Genomic DNA, 20,779 nt, shown 5'->3' with positions numbered 1-20,779 from the left:
GCTGCCATCTTGGACTGGACTGCTCCTACAGATAAGAAAAGAATCCAACGCTTCATCGGCTTTGCCAACTTTTACCGAAAATTCATCAAGGGATTTTCTGCCCCAGTCACACAGTTAACCAAGCAAGGTGCATGTTTCTGCTGGTCCCCAGAGGCGCTGGCTGCTTTTGAAAAATTGAAAGGTCTATTTACTTCCTCACCCAGTTTGAGTCACCCTGATCCAGCACTACCATATATCTTGGAAGTGAATGCCTCTGAAAATGCACTTGGGGTGGTTCTGTCACAGCGCCAGGGCTTAAAAACTTTACTACATACCATTGCATTCTTCCCACATAAGCTCTCATCTGCCGAGAAGAATTATGATTTTGGTGACCGTGAATTGCTGGCAATAAAAGTCTGCTCTAGAAGAATGGCGGTACCTTCTGGAAGGATCAGCTCACCCTATTCTGATCTACACCGATCATGAGAACCTGGAATACCTGAAGACAGCCAAAAGACTGAGACCTCTTCAGGCCAGGTGGGCACTGTTTTTCTCTAGATTTGTGTTCCATATTACCTACAGACCTGGGGCTAAAAACACTAAACTAGATACGTTATCACGCATCTTTGAAGACCCTAAGCAGTTACCTTCCTCAGATACCATCCTGTCAACTGGGAACTTTTTATTGTTGCAGGCAGATGTCATCACTTAGATTAAGCAGGCATCTGTAGTAGCCTCCTCACCTCTGGGAGTTCCCATGTTGGCCAAGGAAGGATTGCTATGGTGGGAGGGCAAAATCTTTGTGCCTGAAGAACTCCGTTTAGCGGTGCTGGAATTGTGCCATGACCACCCACAAGCAGGGCACTTTGGAATCCACAAGACCACTGATTTTGTTCAATGCCTGTTCTGGTGGTCTGACCTGGGCAAGGATTGTAAATCATATGTGAATTCCTGTGTCAAGTGTACCTGTAGCAAGAGCAGCAGAAACTAGGCGTGGGGTTAGCTCAAGCCCCTTCCGATCCCTGATAGACCATGGAGGATGATTGCCATGGATTTTATTGTGGAACTTCCATCTTCTGAGGAATACTCTACTATTTTTGTGGTGGTCGATCGATTATGTAAGATGGCCCATTTTCTGCCCATGTAGGGTACACCTTCTGCATCGGAAACGGCAAGGGTTTTTGTTAAGGAGATAGTGCGACTACATGGTACTCCTACTAATATTGTATCAGATCGAGGGGTCCAGTTCACATCCAGATTTTGGAGGGCACTCTGCGAGACCCTAAAAATTGAACTTTCATTCTCATCTGCATATCACCCACAGACCAATGGGCAGACAGAGAACAAATGAAACCCTGGAACAATATATCCGCTGCTTCACTTCTTTCTCTCAGGATGATTGGGTATCTTTATTGCCCTTGACCAAGTTTGCCTACAATAATGCCATCCACTCAGCAACTAAGCAATCCCCGTTTTTTGCAAATTATGGATTTCACCCATCATTTCTTTACAATGAGCTACCAGAATCTGCAATTTTTTCCAGCAGAACAATAGGATCCTGCAAAAAACTATAGCCAAAGCACAGGAGGACAATAAAAAGGTCTTTGACAGGAGACAAAGGGGTGAATTAATTCTGGAACCTGGAGAACGGGTCTGGTTATCCACAGCCAATCTAAGGTTGGCATGCCCGATGAAGAAGTTGGGACCTTTCCCTGTCAAGAAAAGAATCAATGATGTCTCTTATTAACTTGTACTGCCTGACTCTTTAAAGGTTCATCCTGTATTTCATGTCTCCTTGCTGAAACCCATGGTCCCTGGTCCTTTTCCAGGTCACAATACAGGTCCCCCGTAACCAGTAATCGTTGATGGAGAGGAGGAATATGAGGTGGAGACCATCCTGGACTGCAGGAAAAGAAGGAACCAGGTACAATACTTGATTAAGTGGAAGGGGTATGGGGCAGAAAAGAACTCTTGGAAACCAGAGACTAATGTTCATACCAAAGAATTAATTCAATTATTTTTCTGCAGGCATCCTGAGAAACGTGTCCAGTTGGGCATACGTAGGCTGCCCGTAAGGAGGGGGACAATGTCAGGGAATGCACATATATGTATGCGCGGGCGCAGAATCCCTGTTAGCCCTTCTAGTGGCTGATTGCAAATGCCCGTGCATGATTGTGCACACAGGCTTATCCTTGCCAGTATCCTGCTCCTGCACTTCTACCTGAGTGTCATCTGCCAAGCCGTTCCTGCATCTCTGCGTGTGTGCTATCCACCAGCTGCTCCTGCATTTCTGATGCACGTCAACATCCATCCACAGAAGTCCTACCAGGCACTTGTGCACCTCTGTGCTCCGGCACTCCCTGTTACTCTACCAGGGCCCCTGAGCCAGAGCTGCAAAGGAGGCCCTCCTCTGCACTTCAGGTTCTACCACTAGGTACGTTACACCCATCCCCTGCCCCCTGACATTTTTTCTGCACCCCCACATTGCTAGATCGGGCCTTGTCATACATTAACAATTAAATTATTTGAGATAACATTGTGGGGGGTGGGCTGGTCTGTACAGACCAAACGGAACCCACACAGTTTGGCAGTCTGTGCCCATACAGCATATACAGTTGTGTTCAAAATAATAGCAATCAGACATCACTAACCTGATCACTGTTTTTGGTAGAAATAATATTTCTACATGGCAAATAATTTACTAGCAGGTGTAGTAGAGTAATAGAAATCCAACAGACCCAACAGTCATAACATGCATGCTGCTGATTCTGTGTAATTGAATCGCTAATTGAAAGGGGCATGTTCAAAGTAATAGCAGTGTGGAGTTCGGTTAGTGAGGTCATTCATTCTTTGAAAAACAGGTGGCAAGTATTGCCCTTATTTAAGGAAGGAAGGCAGCAAATGTTGTACATGCTGATTACAGTGCATTTCTCTCTGAAATTCTGAGGAAAATGGGTCGTTCCAGACATTGTTCAGAAGAACAGCGTACCTTGATTAAAAAGTTGATTGGAGAGGGGAAAACATATAAAGAAGTGCAGAAAATGATAGGCTGCTCAGCTAAAATGATCGCAAATGCTTTAAAATGGCAACCAGAACCTGAAAGACGTGGAAGAAAGCGAAAAACTACCATTTGAATGGATAGAAGAATAGCCAAAATGGCAGGGACTCAGCCAACAATCAGCTCCAGGAAGATCAAAGAAGGTCTAAATTACCTGTGAGTACTGTTACAATTAGAAGACGCCTATATGAAGCCAAGCTATCTGTAAGAAGCCCCCGCAAAGTCCCACTGTTGAAAAAAAGACATGTGCTGAAGAGGTTACAATTTGCCAAAGAGCAGATTGACTGGCCTAAAGAGAAGTGGCGCAACATTTTGTGGACTGATGAAAGTAAGATTGTTCTTTTTGGGTCTAGTGGCTAGAAACAGTTTGTCAGACGACCCCCAAACACTGAATTCAAGCCACAGTACACTGTGATGACAGTGAAGCATGGTTTGCGCAAGCATCATGATATGGGGATGTTTCTCATACTACGGTGTTGGGCCTATTTATCGCATACCAGGGATCATGGATCAGTTTGAATACATCAGAATACTTGAAGAGGTTATGCTGCCTTATGCTGAAGAGGAAATGCTCTTGAAATGGGTGTTCCAACAAGACAACGACCCCAAACACACCAGTAAACGAGCAACATCTTGGTTCCAGAACAACAAGATTGATGTTATGGAGTGGCCAGCCCAATCGCAGGATCTTAATCCAATAGAAAACTTGTGTGGTGACATCAAAAATGCAGTTTCTGAGGCAAATCCAAGAAATAGAGAAGAACTGGAATGTAGTCCAATCATCCTGGGCTGGAATACCTGTTCACAGGTGCCAGAAGTTGGTTGACTCCATGCAACACAGATGTACAGCAGTTCTCAGAAACAGTGGTTATACAACTAAATATTAAGTGATTCAAAGGAAAGCAAAATCTTCAAACATTTTTCAGTTTATATAGTAAATGTTTGAGTTTGTAAAGAAGAATACAAACACTGCTATTTTTTGAAGTCTAATATTCACTTTTCTTCATTTTTTTTAGAGGAACAACACAAATTTGATATATTTTTCTTCATGTTTTGATTTGGAATAGAATGTGTAGTATTCCCAATGCATTTGTGTGTATGGAAATAAAAGCTATTAGAAGGATTTTGAGCTTTATTCACTTTTTTCAACACACTGCTATTATTTTGAACACAACTGTATATTTGGAATCTTCCTTCCCTTTGCTGCCATTACCTCTTTGCTAGGACCAAGGAGGCATTTCTTCATGAGAAGTTGGGAGTGAGAGCAGAATGTTTTACAAGTGGACGTCAAGACTGGATTTTTTTAATTACTTTTTATTCTATACCATTATATATTTATATTGTTGTTGTTACAGGTGTCTTTATTTCAACTTTTGAAGCTGTATTAACTGGTATTTTCCTCTACAACGCTGAGTTGTTTTGCAAGTTTGAGACTTCCTGAAACACATAGGTTTTGTTCAGCAACATTTTTATATTTGTCCATTATTACATGTTCCTTTTTCTTGATATAGATACCCCTGTTACCCCCTGATGAAGAGTGTGAAAATCATTTGAAATGTGTTGGGGGATTTGTGGCTGAAAATAAAGTTTATTGCAATGTTCTATATGCACAGTCATTGTAATGTACCTGAATCTCGGGGATACAAGAAACATGTTATTCTAAGACCAGAGTATTGATGCATTACTTTTTATACAAATGATTTTATGTTGACAAGTATGTACAATAAAATGAAATTTTGAGAATTCCTTGTTGTATCTAATAATGATATAGCAGCACTTTGGCTCAGGGGTGGTCCATCAACCCTTTTCTGTAAAACATTTTTAAATGAAACAGGTTGTCTATTGGTACTATACTGTATTCCTGCCCTCATCCACAGGTTTTATCACCAGTTCTTTATTGGCTCTTAGTTCTTCCACTGCTTTTCTCTCTTTAAATGGCAAGTTAGATGTGCTCTTACCCCAACAATTTTCCTTTACTCTCTCCCATAACTGATTTATATTGTCCCCAACCAGTTTAACAAACAAGAGTATTTCCTCCATGAGAAAAGTGAGGACTATGATCATTCTTTGGCTTCATTTCACTGAATGGTCCCAATACCTCTATCGCTCCACCATCGTTCTCATTTTGTAAGGACTCCAAGAGTCTGAGACTTTCAACATCCTTACAATAGGTGAAGATAGGCATTTTTTTCCTTATCTTTATGCTCCTTTCCTAATGCTAAATTTTCATTTTCTTCATCCATTTCAACAATTCTCAATCAGTGGGAGCAAATGATAAGCCTTTTTCCTGGACCTTTATATGGTCATTGTTTAAATCTACATGACAGATTATATGCTTTTAGTCTGACATTGGCTTCAGTTGATCTCTCTGAAGCTGCACACCGAGGGGGCAATTGATCTATTTTTTGCCTCTCTTCGAACCTGTATAGGCCAACTGCTTAATGCTGAAGGAGGTTGAACTAAAAGCTCATCACTGCGGGTACTTCTGTTCCCCTTTGTGGATTTCCATCTCTACAGCCTCTAGCCCTGTTAGGTTGTTTACTGGGCTCCACATTTTAGTCCTTATATGGTCTTGGCACTTCCCTATGTGTGAAACTTACATGGTGTCAGGCTCCGCCCAACGGGATCTCTAGTGGTCCACGGCACGGGGTTTCCCAGGACGCGGAGTCTAAGTCCCAGTCTGCCTTTTCACCAGGGCCCCTGATGGTGGGGATGGACTTGGTGCAAGACTGAAACCAGGTCGCGTCCCTGGGCACCCCCGGCGGTGGCAGAGGGGTCCCGCTGAGGGTATGTGCCCGGGTTGAGCCTGCTGTGAAGGGGACGACAGATCCCGATCCGAGCGGGATGGATGGGATGACAGATCCCGATCCGAACTGGATGGATGGGATGACAGATCCCGATCCGAGCGGGATGGACAGGCAACTATCAGGAGTAGGCGAGGTCAGACTAGCCGGGTCGGTATTGTGTGGGCAGCGTGGTACAGGGGGAGTAAGCGGAGAATGGTCAGGGTCACAAGCCAGGTTCAGCAGGTAGCGGGCAGCGCGGTACAGAGGGTCAGGCAGAAGGATGGTCAGGGACGAGCCGGGGTCAGAGCAGGAGAAGGTCAGCATAAACAGAACAGGCAGAGTTTGGCAACAAGGAAGCGTACTTACAGGACAGGAACAAGACCTTGCGGCAACTTGGAGATGCACAGGGCAGCTTTAATTAGAGCGCCCTGCTCTCCCATTGGTGCGGCCGCGATCGCTACTGCGCATGTGCGGCCGCCACGATCGCCGAGGACTCTGCGCTCGCCGGCTGGGACGGATCGGCGGTCTGCGCATGCGCGCGCCGCCGAGGACCCGGGATCCCTGACACATGGGTACATAGTAAGTGAGGTTGAAAAAAGACCCTAGTCCATCTGGTTCAACCAATACAGAAAACAATTATATTGAAAACCCCCATATACACAATCCTATACTCACAGTTGATCCAGAGGAAGGCAAAAAAACACTAAAACATGATCCAATTTGGTCCAGTGGGGGAAAAAATTACTTCCTGATCCTCCGGGGGGCAATCAGATATTCCCTGGATCAACTTCCCCTAGTGTTACTACTGATAAATATTAATTAAAAAAAACACAATATCATGGTGCCTCTGTATCCTTGTACGAATACTAAAATAAAGCTATAAGTTCTGCCAAAAAAGGCAGTAGTGGCAGCTTCCCCTATTAAGTGAATACACACTCTAAATACCAAAACCATAAATAGACAGGCTCTTGCTCAATGAAATAACATATAAATAAGTGTCATATAACATGAAAGTTGAAATACAAATATATATAAAGTGCTCTCCCAACACCACATGTAATAATGAATCTAATACAGGGTATGGTAAAGTCCAAAAATTGTAAATGAATAAGAGTACCATAGGAGGGTGTCACATAGATCCAATAGGTTCTTCTCCACCACTTGTGAGTAATAAACACATTTCCCACTCACCAGAAGGTGTTGGCCCTCACTCTGGGTGGTCAAATAACGCTAAGGTAATCAAATGACACATGGATTCCCAACTGCAGGCTCTCATATGGTGGGTCTCCAGGCTCCCCTTCTTGTAGTAGTAGCTCTAAAAGAAGCTAAAAATAAAAAAAACTGCTGTTGACAGATGCTCTCCATCCAATCTGACAGAGCTTGAGCTATTTTGCAAAGCAGAATGGGCAAAAATGTCACTCTCTAGATGTGCAAAGCTGGTAGAGACATATCCAAAAAGACTTGCAGCTAGAATTGCAGCAAAAGGTGGTTCTACAAAATATTGACTCGGGGGCTGAATACAAATGCACACCACACTTTTCAGATATTTATTTGTAAAAAATGTTGAAAACCATTATTTTCCTTCCACTTCACAGTTATGTGCCACTTTGTGTTGGTCTATCACATAAAATCCCAATAAAATACATTTATGTTTTCAGTTGTAACATGACAAAATGTGGAATATTTCAAGGGGTATGAATACTTTTTCAAGGCACTGTATTTTCCTAAGAAAAAAGGTAGGAATCTGTTATAATGTTTGTTAAAATCTCTATAATGTAAATTTTTTTTCTCAAGATAAGTGGAGTTACTCTATAAAGAGAGGCATTCCATTCCATTCACATGCCAGGGACATAATATCTCCCCCCAACTACAGCCTGAGCCTATATTACTAATTACCATTATGTTGAAGACATCAAGTAGTGTAAGATGCTCTTGCTTTCCCTTCATACAGCCAGCAATGGTTGTAAGACACAGAAGCACTAACTGGGAAATATTTGCTCTGCAGTTCCAAGAAAAATTAAGAAATATCAGTAGACAATTCAAGCCTACTTAGAACTGATATGTTAGTTTTAGTGAACATAAACTATAACCTGACATGCTGAATGCACCTTTTTGAGTATATCAAGCAGGAATATTTTCAGTACTGTCTATTGTTCAGGGACCTCATTTGTGATTCAGTGGGACAAAGTACGCCTTCATGAGAGAGAAGATGCTGGAGGGTTCACTTTTCAAGCTGCCCTATACAATGATGGAAGAATTGTGTTTGGTTACAAAGAGGTAAGAGCTACTTGAAATTATGTTTCCCTGCAGAAGCATGTATTGTGCCAGTGTCTTATTTGTAGGTATTTTCATTTAAAAGAAAAAGTATTGCAGAGGCGACCCAGTAAAAAATGTCCCATAGATAGGAATCACTCAAAATGCTATAAATCCAAAGGTAGTTTTAAGTGAACATAAGAAAAAAACACCTCCTGTGCAATTTGTGGCTACCAAGCCCACCCCATCAGATACAAAGAAGAACGCCACAGTTGGAATATGGACTACCATCTAGTAGGAATCCACCAATACCAGTTTTTGTACCGATACTTGTACTCAAGCATTCACTGATACCAAGTACCAGTACCTTTTATGGTGTGATTTGAGCCCATACAAAATGAATGGGCTCAAATCAAATGGCAAAGAATTACATACTATTTGAACAGGAATTTGGTGCGATTTCTGTCCGAATCATGTGTGGTTTCCCTGCAGGTGTGGTGCAATTTGCAGTACAATTTGAGCTATTCACATTCCTGTTCAAATTACATGCAGTTCTTTGCTGTGTGATACGAGCCCATTCATTTTATCAGTTTTAGATATCGGAGCATTTGCACAAGTACAATTTGTGCAAATGCTCAGTATCAATATCGAATCGGTGCAACCCTACTATCTAGACCTGTTGCCTTGTCTGATTGATTTGGACATTATTAATGGCAGTGCTGTGGCATCCTGTTAATGTCCAAATGAATACCTGCCTGAAACTCAAACTTGAGACCTTTCCTGGGTGGCTGTGAGACTGAGTGTGTCTGAATGAGTTAGTTTTCTACAAGCTGTACTTATGGTGGGCTGCTATGTCTGAGGTCTACTGTGAACAAGTTATGGTAAATTAAATATTTATTTAATATGCTCAATACAATATTTAAATAAATAATTGTATTACATTTCATATCTTTTATATTAGCATAAGTGGCGAATGCACTGTTGCAGCATGCGATATGCATGGATTGTTTCATGCATTTTTTTTTTGGCTATTACATATTCTATATACTGCAGCTTCAAAGACTTGTTGGTGGAATATGTTATACCAAGCCTCCATCTGTTCCAGGGTCATGTTCTGAGTATCAGAGGCACCAATATCAACCCTATATAATGGAAGCTTGGGTGTGTGAATTAAAAAAAAGTCTTTATGCAACTTCTTGTTAAATCATCTGTCAGGAAAAAATAAATATCCCTACAAGCTTCTATTGTACACATCAGTGTTTGACACACTATTGGGGGGTATCAGATGCCTGGTCCCTAGGTGGATTCACCTGCCAGGCCCAACAGTACATCACTACCGGTGGCTAAAACGGTACTTGTTTGTTATTTCACCGGATTTATTTATATATATATATACACACATACATATATATATATATATATATATAAATAAGTATATATTTTTTTATATATTTAAATAAAACTTTTAAGCTATGTTAACTATATTGACAATTGAATAAATCCGGTGAATTACTATGTTGACAAGTAAATAAATCCGGTGAATTAACAGACAAGTACAGCTAAAACTACAGAGAATAGGAAGAACAATACACCTGGAAGTGTAACAGATGCTGAAGATTCTTTGGCCAACACAGGTCTGCAAGGGAGTTAAAGGACATGGGACAGGTTTGTATAATACCTCTTTTACATTTTTTTTTTCAGGAGGCCCTATTTGTTGCTTCTTTTTTATGTTCATAAAAAGTGTATCCATCTTGTCAATTTTTCTGTGATTCTGTTTCTGTAATGTTTCTGTTTGCTTCAGTATGGAATTGAGTACGTCTCTACATACTGTAGATGTTTCCAGTTACTACATGTCAGTATAGTACTGACTCTATATGTGTTGTGTTTGGGAAGGGGGGGGTCAACAGCAGTTGTTGGGGTGGTCTAGAGTTAAAAAAAGGTGAAATTCAGCCCTGAAGAATTGGTGGTAGTATTGTAACCCCATGTGCAACTTGAACAACTCTTGTGCTTGCTCTCTGTTTTTCCTTTTCATGGATGAGTAAACAGTGTAAAAGTAAATTACACTGAATTACAAAGGCTAAATATTAGATGAAAACACATAATTCATGCGGGTTTGACTGTAATTGCTTCCAGCAATTAAAATTCAAATTGATTAGGGATGAGTGAATGTGCCCAGGTTTGCGGGGACAAGGGGTGAGCAGGAGGGACAAGTGCTCTGGGCCCCATGTGGGAGGGGGCACCAGGTTGTGAGCAGAAAGGCCTGTCCATAAAATGATCTATTTGTGACAAAGTATACCCAGTGTTGCCTGGCCAAAAACTGAATGGATGCACCCTAACATGCCTGCAACCTATTTGCGGCAGCAGCCATGCCCCTTTCTAGAAAAAAAAACAACTCGCTGTCTCTTGGGCTCTCTCCTTGAGCTGCTGTCAGTCTGCCCCCGTTGATCAGGGTTGTTGCCGTCCCAGTGACAGATGGGTAGGCAGAGCAGGAAGAGAACTGCAGCACTGATCATTGGTTCCTGCTCAGCACATACCAGAGCTCTCCCCAATGCTGGAAGAGTGAAGATGTTAGAACATGGATGGCAGAATGCATCCTCTCCACTTGTAAGTCCCGACTGTTCTGCATTCCATACTGTGCTTTAAACCTGCTACCTACAAAGATTTCATCCATATACACGCTAGAGAAAATTGTTCTTTTTAATAAGATATAGTGTATATGTGGATTAAATCTATGTAGAACCTAAAAAGTCCCTATAATAACTAACTTATTTAAAAAAAGAGCATAAACAGCAAAGCATGGCATGGCTTAACACAGCCCAACTACAAGAAAGGAAAGAAGTCCACTTTTGCAGTGCAGTGGAAGGGGGGGGGGGGACTTCTTTCACTTACCTGATTCCCTGATTCCATACTCCAGCCAGATCCAGTGCTCATCTCCTCCTCCCTAAGCCTTGACATCATCACATATCATATGGGGACATTGACCCAATATGGTATGATGAGGAGGCTGGAATGTGACCACAACCAGTCACAACTTACACAGAAGTTGCAGAGGACCAGTCACAGCACTGCAGGGAGCCTGCTGAGGCAAGGATAACAGTAAAGTTAGGTAAACACAGATCAAAATTCTTCTTGTTCAGCCAGGACTGGCTGAAATTTGATTTGTGTGTAGCCCTCCCAGTTAGGCAGAAGTCGTTACATTTTACACCTGTATTCAGGTTGCCCCCCTCTCCTCCTCTTAAACCTTTATAATGAAAAGGTATATATTCTAATGTATATATGTGAGTGATGAGGGTGTATATATGCCTGGTCTCTGCAGTCTGTAGTCTGTCCACTCTTGACTCACATTATATATTTCATACACCTTACCCCTGCACTTTGTACGTTTTCCTCTCCTGATGTATTCTATATAATAGTTTTGCTCCTGACCCCAGTACATTGTAATTTATCAAATCCTGACCTCTGCACTCTATTTGCAGGTATAATGATCATGTGTCTGAGATAGTTGGTCATTGGGGATGGGGGGGGGGGTGCGCAGCTTGGCATGTTCGCCCTAGGTGCTGGATGGCCTTGTCCCTGCACTGTTTGTAGGCTGTTTGACAAATCCTAGATAAAAAAAAATTTAAAAGTCTGAACTAAAAACTAAACCATGTTGAAGTCTTTGGGAGGTGAATCTTGATAACCACTTTTGAACATTTTAACTGCTAATAGGCAAGGATTAAAAAAAAGGGAAAAACACCAATTCTTAAAATTACATGCTTGGGATATGCCTTTAAGCTGCCTGTGGTATTACAAAACAGTACAATTCCCACATACAGCATCAGCAACACTGTGTTCTTGCAACACATATTTTGCTTTTTTTTTGTTTTTTTACCTTTACATTATTGCTTGGCTTAAATACAGCAGCAGCACCCCAGTCTCATACATTACAATTTAAAAAAAAATACTTTAGTTTTGGCTGTAGCACACAATTTTTTTATCCAGTAAAAAAGGCCTGAAGTGAACAGTGGGAGACACAGCCACAACAGATCTAAAAGCTATAGAAAAGTTTACTCTTGAAAAAAAGTAAAACTAAAGCTCTCGGCTTTGTACAAATTGGCCAGTAGCATAACAGTTTCATAATATACAGTGGGGCAAAAAAGTATTTAGTCAGCCACCAATTGTGCAAGTTCTCCCACTTAAAAAGATGAGAGAGGCCTGTAATTGGCATCATAGGGAGACCTCAACTAAGAGACTAAATGAGAAAAAAAATCCAGACAATCACATTGGCTGATTTGGAAAGAATTTATTTGCAAATTATGGTGGAAAATAAGTATTTGGTCACCTACAAACAAGCAAGATTATTGGCTCTCACAGACCTGTACCTTCTTCGTTAAGAGGCTTCTCTGTCCTGCACTCATTACCTTTATCAATGGCACCTGTTTGAACTTGTTATCAGTATAAAATACACCTGTCCACAACCTCAAACAGGTACACTCCAAACTCCACTGTGGTGAAGACCAAAGAGCTGTCGAAGGACACCAGAAACAAAATTGTAGACCTGCACCAGGCTGGGAAGACTGAATCTGCAATAGGCAAGCAGCTTGGTGTGAACAAATCAACTGTGGGAGCAATAATTAGAAAATGGAAGACATACAAGACCACTGATAATCTCCCTCCATCTGGGGCTCTACGCAAGATCTCACCTCGTGGGGTCAAAATGATCACAAGAACGGTGAGCAAAAATCCCAGGACCACACGGGGGGACCTAGTGAATGACCTGCAGAGATCTGGGACCAACGTAACAAAGGCTACCATCAGTAACACACTACGCCGCCAGGGACTCAGATCCTGTAGTGCCCGACGTGTCCCCCTGCTTAAGCCAGTACATGTCCGGGCCCGTCTGAAGTTTGCTAGAGAGCATTTGGATGATCCAGAAGAGGATTGGGAGAATGTCATATGGTCAGATGAAACCAAAATAGAACTGTTTGGTAGAAACACAACTCGTCGTGTTTGGAGGAGAGAATGCTGAGTTGCATCCAAAGAACACCATTCCTACTGTGAAGCATGGGGGTGGCAACATCATGCTTTGGGGCTGTTTCTCCGCAAAGGGACCAGGACGACTGATCCATGTACAGGACAGAATGAATGGGGCCATGTATCGAGAAATTTTGAGTGCAAACCTCCTTCCATCCGCAAGGGCATTGAAGATGAAACGTGGCTGGGTCTTCCAACATGACAATGATCCCAAACATACCGCCCGGGCAACGAAGGAGTGGCTTCGTAAGAAGCATTTCAAAGTCCTGGAGTGGCCTAGCCAGTCTCTGGATCTCAACCCCATACAAAACCTTTGGAGGGAGTTGAAAGTCCGTGTTGCCCAGCGACAGCCCCAAAACATCACTGCTCTAGAGGAGATCTGCATAGAGGAATGGGCCAACATACCAGCAACAGTGTGTGCCAACCTTGTGAAGACTTACAGGAAACGTTTGACCTCTGTCATTGCCAACAAAGGATATATAACAAAGTATTGAGATGAACTTTTGATATTGACCAAATACTTATTTTCCACCATAATTTGCAAATAAATTCTTTCCAAACCAGCCAATGTGATTGTCTGAATTTTTTTTCTCATTTTGTCTCTCATAGTTGAGGTCTACCTATGATGTCAATTACAGGCCTCTCTCATCTTTTTAAGTGAGAGAACTTGCACAATTGGTGGCTGACTAAATACTTTTTTGCCCCACTGTAGTCTGTAAGCTTTTTTGTAGTATCACACTGTTTTGTCTTAAAAGTTTAATAAAATATCAAAAGAGAGTACAGAAAAACACCCATCCACACTATTTAGACTATTTAGCAGGCTTTCTCAACTGTTTCAGCACAGAGGAACCCTTCGAAATAACTTTCTGGTCTTAGGGAACCCCTGCTAAAAAAGACAATATCTAGAACTCATAATACATTAGTGTGATGGTCAGTGGGAAGAATGCTTCTTACACTTGTCGTCATTGTGAAAAATTACCGTCTTACAGATAGTTAAAAAGATCAGTGGTGTCATGGACAGAAATTACTCACTACTCAAGGAACCCCTAGCAACCTCTGGAGGAACCCTAGTTGACAAACTCTGATTTAGAGAGATACAGTTTTAGCAGTTCCTTAGTTTATGTAGGAGTTTCCATAATATACAGTGGGGATCGAAAGTTTGGGTACCCCAGCTAAAAATTTGTATTAATGTGCATAAAGAAGCCAAGGAAAGATGGAAAAATCTCCAAAAGGCATCAAATTACAGATTAGACATTCTTATAATATGTCAACAAAAGTTAGATTTTATTTCCATCATTTACACTTTCAAAATAACCGAAAACAAATAAATGGCGTCTGCAAAAGTTTGGGCACCCTGCAGAGTTAATATCTTGTACTGCCCCCTTTGGCAAGTATCACAGCTTGTAAATGCTTTTTGTAGCCAGCCAAGAGTCTTTCAATTCTTGTTTGAGGTATCTTTGCCCATTCTTCCTTACAAAAGTCTTCCAGTTCTTTGAGATTTCTGGGCTGTCTGTCACGCACTGCTCTTTTAAGGTCTATCCATAGATTTTCAATTATGTTGAGGTCAGGAGATTGTGAAGGCCATGGCAAAACCTTCAGTTTACGCCTCTTGATGTAATCCTCCGTGGATTTCGAGGTGTGTTTAGGATCATTATCCATTTGTAGAAGCCATCCTCTCTTTAACTTCAGCTTTTTCACAGATGGCATCAAGTTACCATCCAAAATTTGCTGAAATTTTATTGAATCCATTTTTCCTTCTACTCGTGAGATGTTCCCTGTGCCACTGGCTGCAACACAACCCCAAAGCATGATTGATCCAACCCCATGCTTAACAGTTGGACAGAGGTTCTTTTCATTAAATTCTGTGCCCCTTCTTCTCCAAACGTACCTTTGCTCATTCCGGCCAAAAACTTCAATTTTAACCTCATCGGTCCACAGAACTTGTTTCCAAAATGCATCAGGCTTGTCTATATGTTCATTTGCAAAGTTCAAACGATGATTTTTGTGGTGAGGACGTAGAAGAGGTTTTCTTCTGATGACTCTTCCATGAAGACCATATTTGTACAAGTATCTCTTTATAGTGGAATAGTGTACCACAACTCCAGTGTCTGCCAGATCTTTCTGGAGGGATCGTGCAGTTAAACTTGGGTTTTGAATTGTTTTTCTCACAATCCTGCGAGCTGTTCTGTCTGATATTTTTCTTGGTCTTCCAGATCTTGCTTTAACTTCCACTGTTCCTGATGACTGCCATTTCTTAATTACATTCCGAACAGAGGATATTGACATCTGAAAACACTTTGCTATCTTCTTATAGCCTTCTCCAGCTTTGTGAGCGTCAACTATTTTCAGTTTCAGTTTTCTAGACAACTGCTTAGAAGAACCCATGGTGCTGATTGTTGGGGCAAGGTCAGATGAGTCTGGGCATTTAAAACCTTTGAGATTGACATCACCTGGTCTTCCCAGACGATGATTGAGAACAATCCATGACACTGGCAGGTCTCAGCTTGGCAAAGGGGGGCAGTGCATGCTATAAATTCTGCAGGGTGCCCAAACTTTTGCAGACGCCATTTTTTTGTTTTCTGGTTTTTTGAAAGTGTAAATGATGGAAATAAAATCTAACTTTTGTTGACATATTATAAGAATGTCTAATCTGTAATTTGATGCCTTTTGGAGATTTTTCCATCTTTCCTTGGCTTCTTTATGCACAATAATACAAATTTTTAGCTGGGGTGCCCAAACTTTCGATCCCCACTGTAGATGATTTGAGAAGTAAGCAGACAAACTGTGTAGGAGATTTATATCATGAATCTATGAAATGGAAGATCTGAAATGCATATTTGAGGTCCATAAACGTACAAGAAAATTTTTTTTTATGAACATCCCTCCGATCATACTATTCTGAAAAAGGAACTCAATGCTACCTTCATTAAGAAAATAATTACACATTTTCACAAGTTAATTTTGTATTTGCATTCACTAAGACAGGATGGAAACGTAAATCAGTTAATATCTACACATTACCTAGACACATTACATGGGAACGGGAATCCATCTTCAAGTGACCAACAAAAAGAGATACATAATCAAATAAGCAAACAGGAAATTATTATGGTCTCAGGCCTAAGTCAAATAGTCACTAAAGGTAATGATAGACAATGATGGAGGAAGAATTCTAGACCAGCTTACAAAAACACAAAGATAAAGGGAACCCAACTAGCAACAAAACATCACATGTCATCAACATTACATAAGCACATGATAACGTAATAACAATTGTACAGGGAGATAACAATTGTGGGAGGGAAGGGAAAAGGGGGAGAGGGCAAGGCAAAGGGAAATGGGGAGGAATGAAAAAACACTGCATAACTGTCAGGGATTGCGGCTACGAATGGCAGAGCGCCGATCCATTCTAGCCGGCTAGGACCTGGACGGCATCGGCCGCGCATGCGCACTCACGGCCGCTCACCTGGCACCAATGGCAGGGCGCACTATTTAAACCTGCCCTGCACCTACACACATTGCCGTATGGTCTTATCCCTGTGTACCTGTATCCTGTTGTTTGAAGATTCGTTGCTGACCTGCCTGGACCTGACCTCTGCTGACTTCTCCTGCTCTGACCCCTGGCTAAGTTTGACCTCTCTTGTGGATACCCCTACCTGATCTGAACTACTGGTACCGACCCCGGCGGGTGACCTGACTATTCTTCTGCCTGCTGCCTTGTACTACGCTGACCTCTCTGTTACTGACCTGGCCCGTGTGACCACGCTCATCCATCCATCCGGCACGGATCCAGCCATCCCTGCTTCCGCCTTCTGCCTCTTCACGTCAGGCTCTCCACCTGCACAAAGAACCAGCAAACACAAATGCTCCTGCGCTTGGGGATGGACTCGATGCTACAACCACATTAAGAATGTCCTGGAACATGCACACCTTGCTGCCCTCAAATGGACCGGGGGAATCCAAATATACTGAATGGGGAAAGAACAAAAAGAGGGCGCACAGGCCTAGTGCATTACCATAAAAAATGTTTAATAAAAAATAAAGTAGGTGTTGTACTCACAAACGACAATATAGTCAAGGCACATCATAGAAGAACAGCTGGATCAACACCGCGCTGAGTAACAGTCCACAATAGGGAGTTTAGACATCCAAAAGGCTGACGCGTTTCGAGGACTTGCCTCTTCCTCAGAGCCACAGAGGACTTGCCTCTTCCTCAGAGTGGCTCTGAGGAAGAGGAAGTCCTCGAAACGCGTCAGCCTTTTGGATGTCTAAACTCCCTATTGTGGACTGTTACTCAGCGCGGTGTTGATCCAGCTGTTCTTCTATGATGTGCCTTGACTATATTGTCGTTTGTGAGTACAACACCTACTTTATTTTTTATTAAACATTTTTTATGGTAATGCACTAGGCCTGTGCGCCCTCTTTTTGTTCTTTCCCCTCTCCACCTGCACAGACCCCCGGCGGATTCCTCTACCGCAGACGGGTGTGCTCAGAGGCCGCGACCTGGTTCCAGTCTGCTCCAAGTCCATCCCCACCATCAGGGGCCCTGGTGAACAAGCAGGCTGGGGCTTAGACTCCGCGCTCTGGGGAATCCTGTCCTGTGGGCTACTAGAGGTACCGCCAGGCGGTTGCTAACAGAACCATACGGCCATGACGGAGCCTGGAAGAGGGCCATCCCCACTCGGAGACATATGTCAGCAGTTGACGGCACTTACGCAAGCCGTCAAAATGCTGCAGGAGGGTTACATACATCTAGGGGACCGGATCCAGACATTGGCCGCACCAGCATCCCCATCCCAGGGCTCGGGTGCTCCTTTGGCAACCAGAGAACCCTCCGAACCGCCCGACCGGGCAGTAGTTACGTTGCCCCCGCTGGAACCTCGTGTGCCATTACCAGAACGCTTCAGCGGGAATCGAGTTAAATTCAGGGCCTTCCGGATTGCCTGTCAGCTGTACTTTAGCCTGCAGCCCCGGACTTTCTCTACGGAATCGGTGAAGGTGGGGTTTGTTGTCTCCTTACTCCAGGACGAGCCTCTCCAGCTAATGGAGAACCATGATCCTCACCTGGAGATCGTGACCAACTTCTTTGATGCAATGGCAGTACCATACCATGATCCGCAGCGGACAGCTTCCGCAGAATCGGCCCTGTACTTCCTCCAGCAGGGACGCCGGGCAGTGGAAGAGTACACAGCCGAGTTCAGACGCTGGATGGGGGACACCAAATGGAATGATGCCGCTTTACGAAACCAGTTCCGCATGGGTCTGTCGGAGTCCCTTAAGGATGAGCTAGCCAGGGTGGGTCTACCTGACTCCTTGGAGGATCTCATCACCCTGGCCATACAGATTGACCGCAGACTGCGGAAACGCAGATCAGAGAGGTCTAACCCAGGGCAGAGACCCACATGGGTACTTCCCCGTACTCCCGTCCAGACTCCACCAGGAGGAAGCCGGAACTCGATACCTGAGGAGATGCCCGAACCAACGCAGCTCGGGTTGGCACGACCAGCACTATCAGTGGAGGAACACCAAAGGCGACGGGCACTCAACTTATGTCTCTACTGCGGGGAGGTAGGTCACATGGTACGTTCTAGCGAAACAGGGTAAGCGTGATGCCGTCTTTTCAACTGTATCTTCTAGATGTGGTACCCATGCTAATTACCTAGCCATTCCCATCTCCTTTTAGCTGCCTGGGAGGACCGTGTCAGCAACCGCAATTATTGACTCCGGGGCATGTAGTTGTTTCGTAGATTTAGAATTTGCCAGCCAACAGAGGATCCCCCTCCAAACCAAGGAATGGGGGCTTAATATCTTCTTGGCTGATGGGTCACGCATCAAGTCAGGGCTAGTGGACCGGGAAACCCCACCTATGTGTACCACGGTGGCTAACCATCATCGGGAGTTCCTCCGTTTGGATGCCATTGCATCCCCCCTGTTCCCAGTAATCCTGGGACTCCCTTGGTTACGGGCACACAATCCCCAGATTGATTGGGAAACAGGATCTATCCAGTTCCCATCATCCTACTGCCAGGATCATTGTCATGCCCCGACCACCCTGGCTCCCCAATCTCTCCTGTGTATTGACGGGGACACCGAGCTCATCCAGGTCATTCCCCCGGCCTACCACGACTACTTGGACGTATTTAGTAATCTGGGGGCTGACACTCTCCCTCCTCACCGAACCTATGACTGCCCCATCGACCTCCTACCAGGATCTGAGATCCCTTTCGGATGAATATTTCCCGTATCAGAGCGGGAATTGGGGGTCCTCAAGGAATACCTAGACAATAGCCTCCAGAAGGGGTTTATCCGCCCCTCCACATCACCGGCCGGAGCAGGAATCTTTTTCATGGAAAAAAAAGATAAGTCTCTAAGGCCCTGAATCGACCTAAATAAAATTACCATAAAAATCGTTACCCCCTTCCCTTGGTTCCAGAACAACTCCAAAGACTAAAGACAGCAGTCGTATTCACCAAGCTAAATTTAAGGGGCGTGTATAACTTGGTTCGCATAAGGGAGGGAGACGAGTGGAAGACGGCCTTCTGCACGCGTTTTGGGCACTTCGAGTACCTTGTCATGCCCTTCGGACTGTGCAATGCCCCGGCAACATTCCAACACTTTATTAATGACGTGTTCCGAGACTATCTGAACGTCTTTGTGGTGATTTATTTGGACGACATTCTGATTTTCTCCTCTTCTCTTGATGACCATAGGGGTCATGTCAAAAGCGTATTGGAACGGTTGCGATAAACATGGGTTGTATGCTAAAGCTGACAAGTGCAGCTTTGAGCAGCGCAGCATTACCTTTTTGGGGCTGATTCTCTCCACCACGGGGGTTGCGATGGATCCCCAAAAGGTATCGGCGTTTTTAGAATGGCCGGTACCTACGGACAAGAAAGGCGTACAACTCTTTATTGGATTTGCAAACTTTTACCAAAAGTTCATTAAGAACTTTTCGGGCCTTGTGTCTCCCATTACCCAGATCACCAAGCAGGGGACCCGTTTCCTGTGGACACCCGAGGCTCAAGCAGCCTTCGAGACTTTAAAGGAACTATTCACTTCTGGCCCGATTCTTAGTCACCCTGACTCCTCTCTGCCTTATATCCTGGAAGTGGATGCTTCGGAGAACGCGGTAGGGGCCATTCTATCCCAGAGAAAAGGTGCCAAGGAACTGATGCACCCAGTGGCCTTCTTCTCAAGGAAACTGACGCCGGCAGAGAGAAACTATGACATCGGAGACCGGGAACTCCTGGCTATTAAAACAGCCCTGGAGGAGTGGAGGTATCTGCTGGAAGGCGCAACACATCCAATCCTTATTTTCAAGGACCATAAAAATCTGGAATACTTGAGGACCGCCAAACGTCTGAGACCACGCCAAGCAAGATGGGCACTCTTCTTCTCCAGATTCGTGTTCCACATCACGTACAGACCCGGGTCCAAGAATACAAAGCCCGACGCTCTATCACATATATGTTTGAGAACCCAGAAGGAATCTCCAAACCCGACACTATCCTGTCCACGGGAAACTTTCTCGCTCTCCAAACAGAACTACGCTCTAGACTACAGACTGCATCCATGGGAATGCCAAGCCCACCCGGGGTATCTCTACAGAGCAAGGAGGGTCTCTTCTGGAAAGAAGGGCAAATTGTGGTACCTGAGGAGGTCCGAACCCTAGTTCTGGGGCACTGTCACG

The 20,779-nt window shown here is 43.6% G+C and overlaps 1 protein-coding gene across 2 annotated transcripts in view; it reads left to right on the top strand.

Annotated features, from left to right (window-relative positions):
* Positions 1-20,779, top strand: part of PLXDC1 (plexin domain containing 1) — a 424,334-nt gene that overhangs the window by 239,577 nt on the left and 163,978 nt on the right. For both annotated transcript variants that reach the window (XM_089657330.1, XM_089657329.1), the window contains exon 6: positions 7,982-8,100. In XM_089657330.1, coding sequence (XP_089513456.1) covers positions 7,982-8,100 — 119 coding nt within the window. The remainder of the gene's footprint in view (positions 1-7,981; positions 8,101-20,779) is intronic.

Source organism: Staurois parvus, unplaced genomic scaffold (assembly GCF_062004578.1).
Source record: "Staurois parvus isolate SC_StPar_1 unplaced genomic scaffold, SC_StPar_1.0 ptg000983l, whole genome shotgun sequence".
Lineage (NCBI taxonomy): Eukaryota > Metazoa > Chordata > Amphibia > Anura > Ranidae > Staurois > Staurois parvus.
This window is presented reverse-complemented; position numbering and strand designations above follow the sequence as displayed.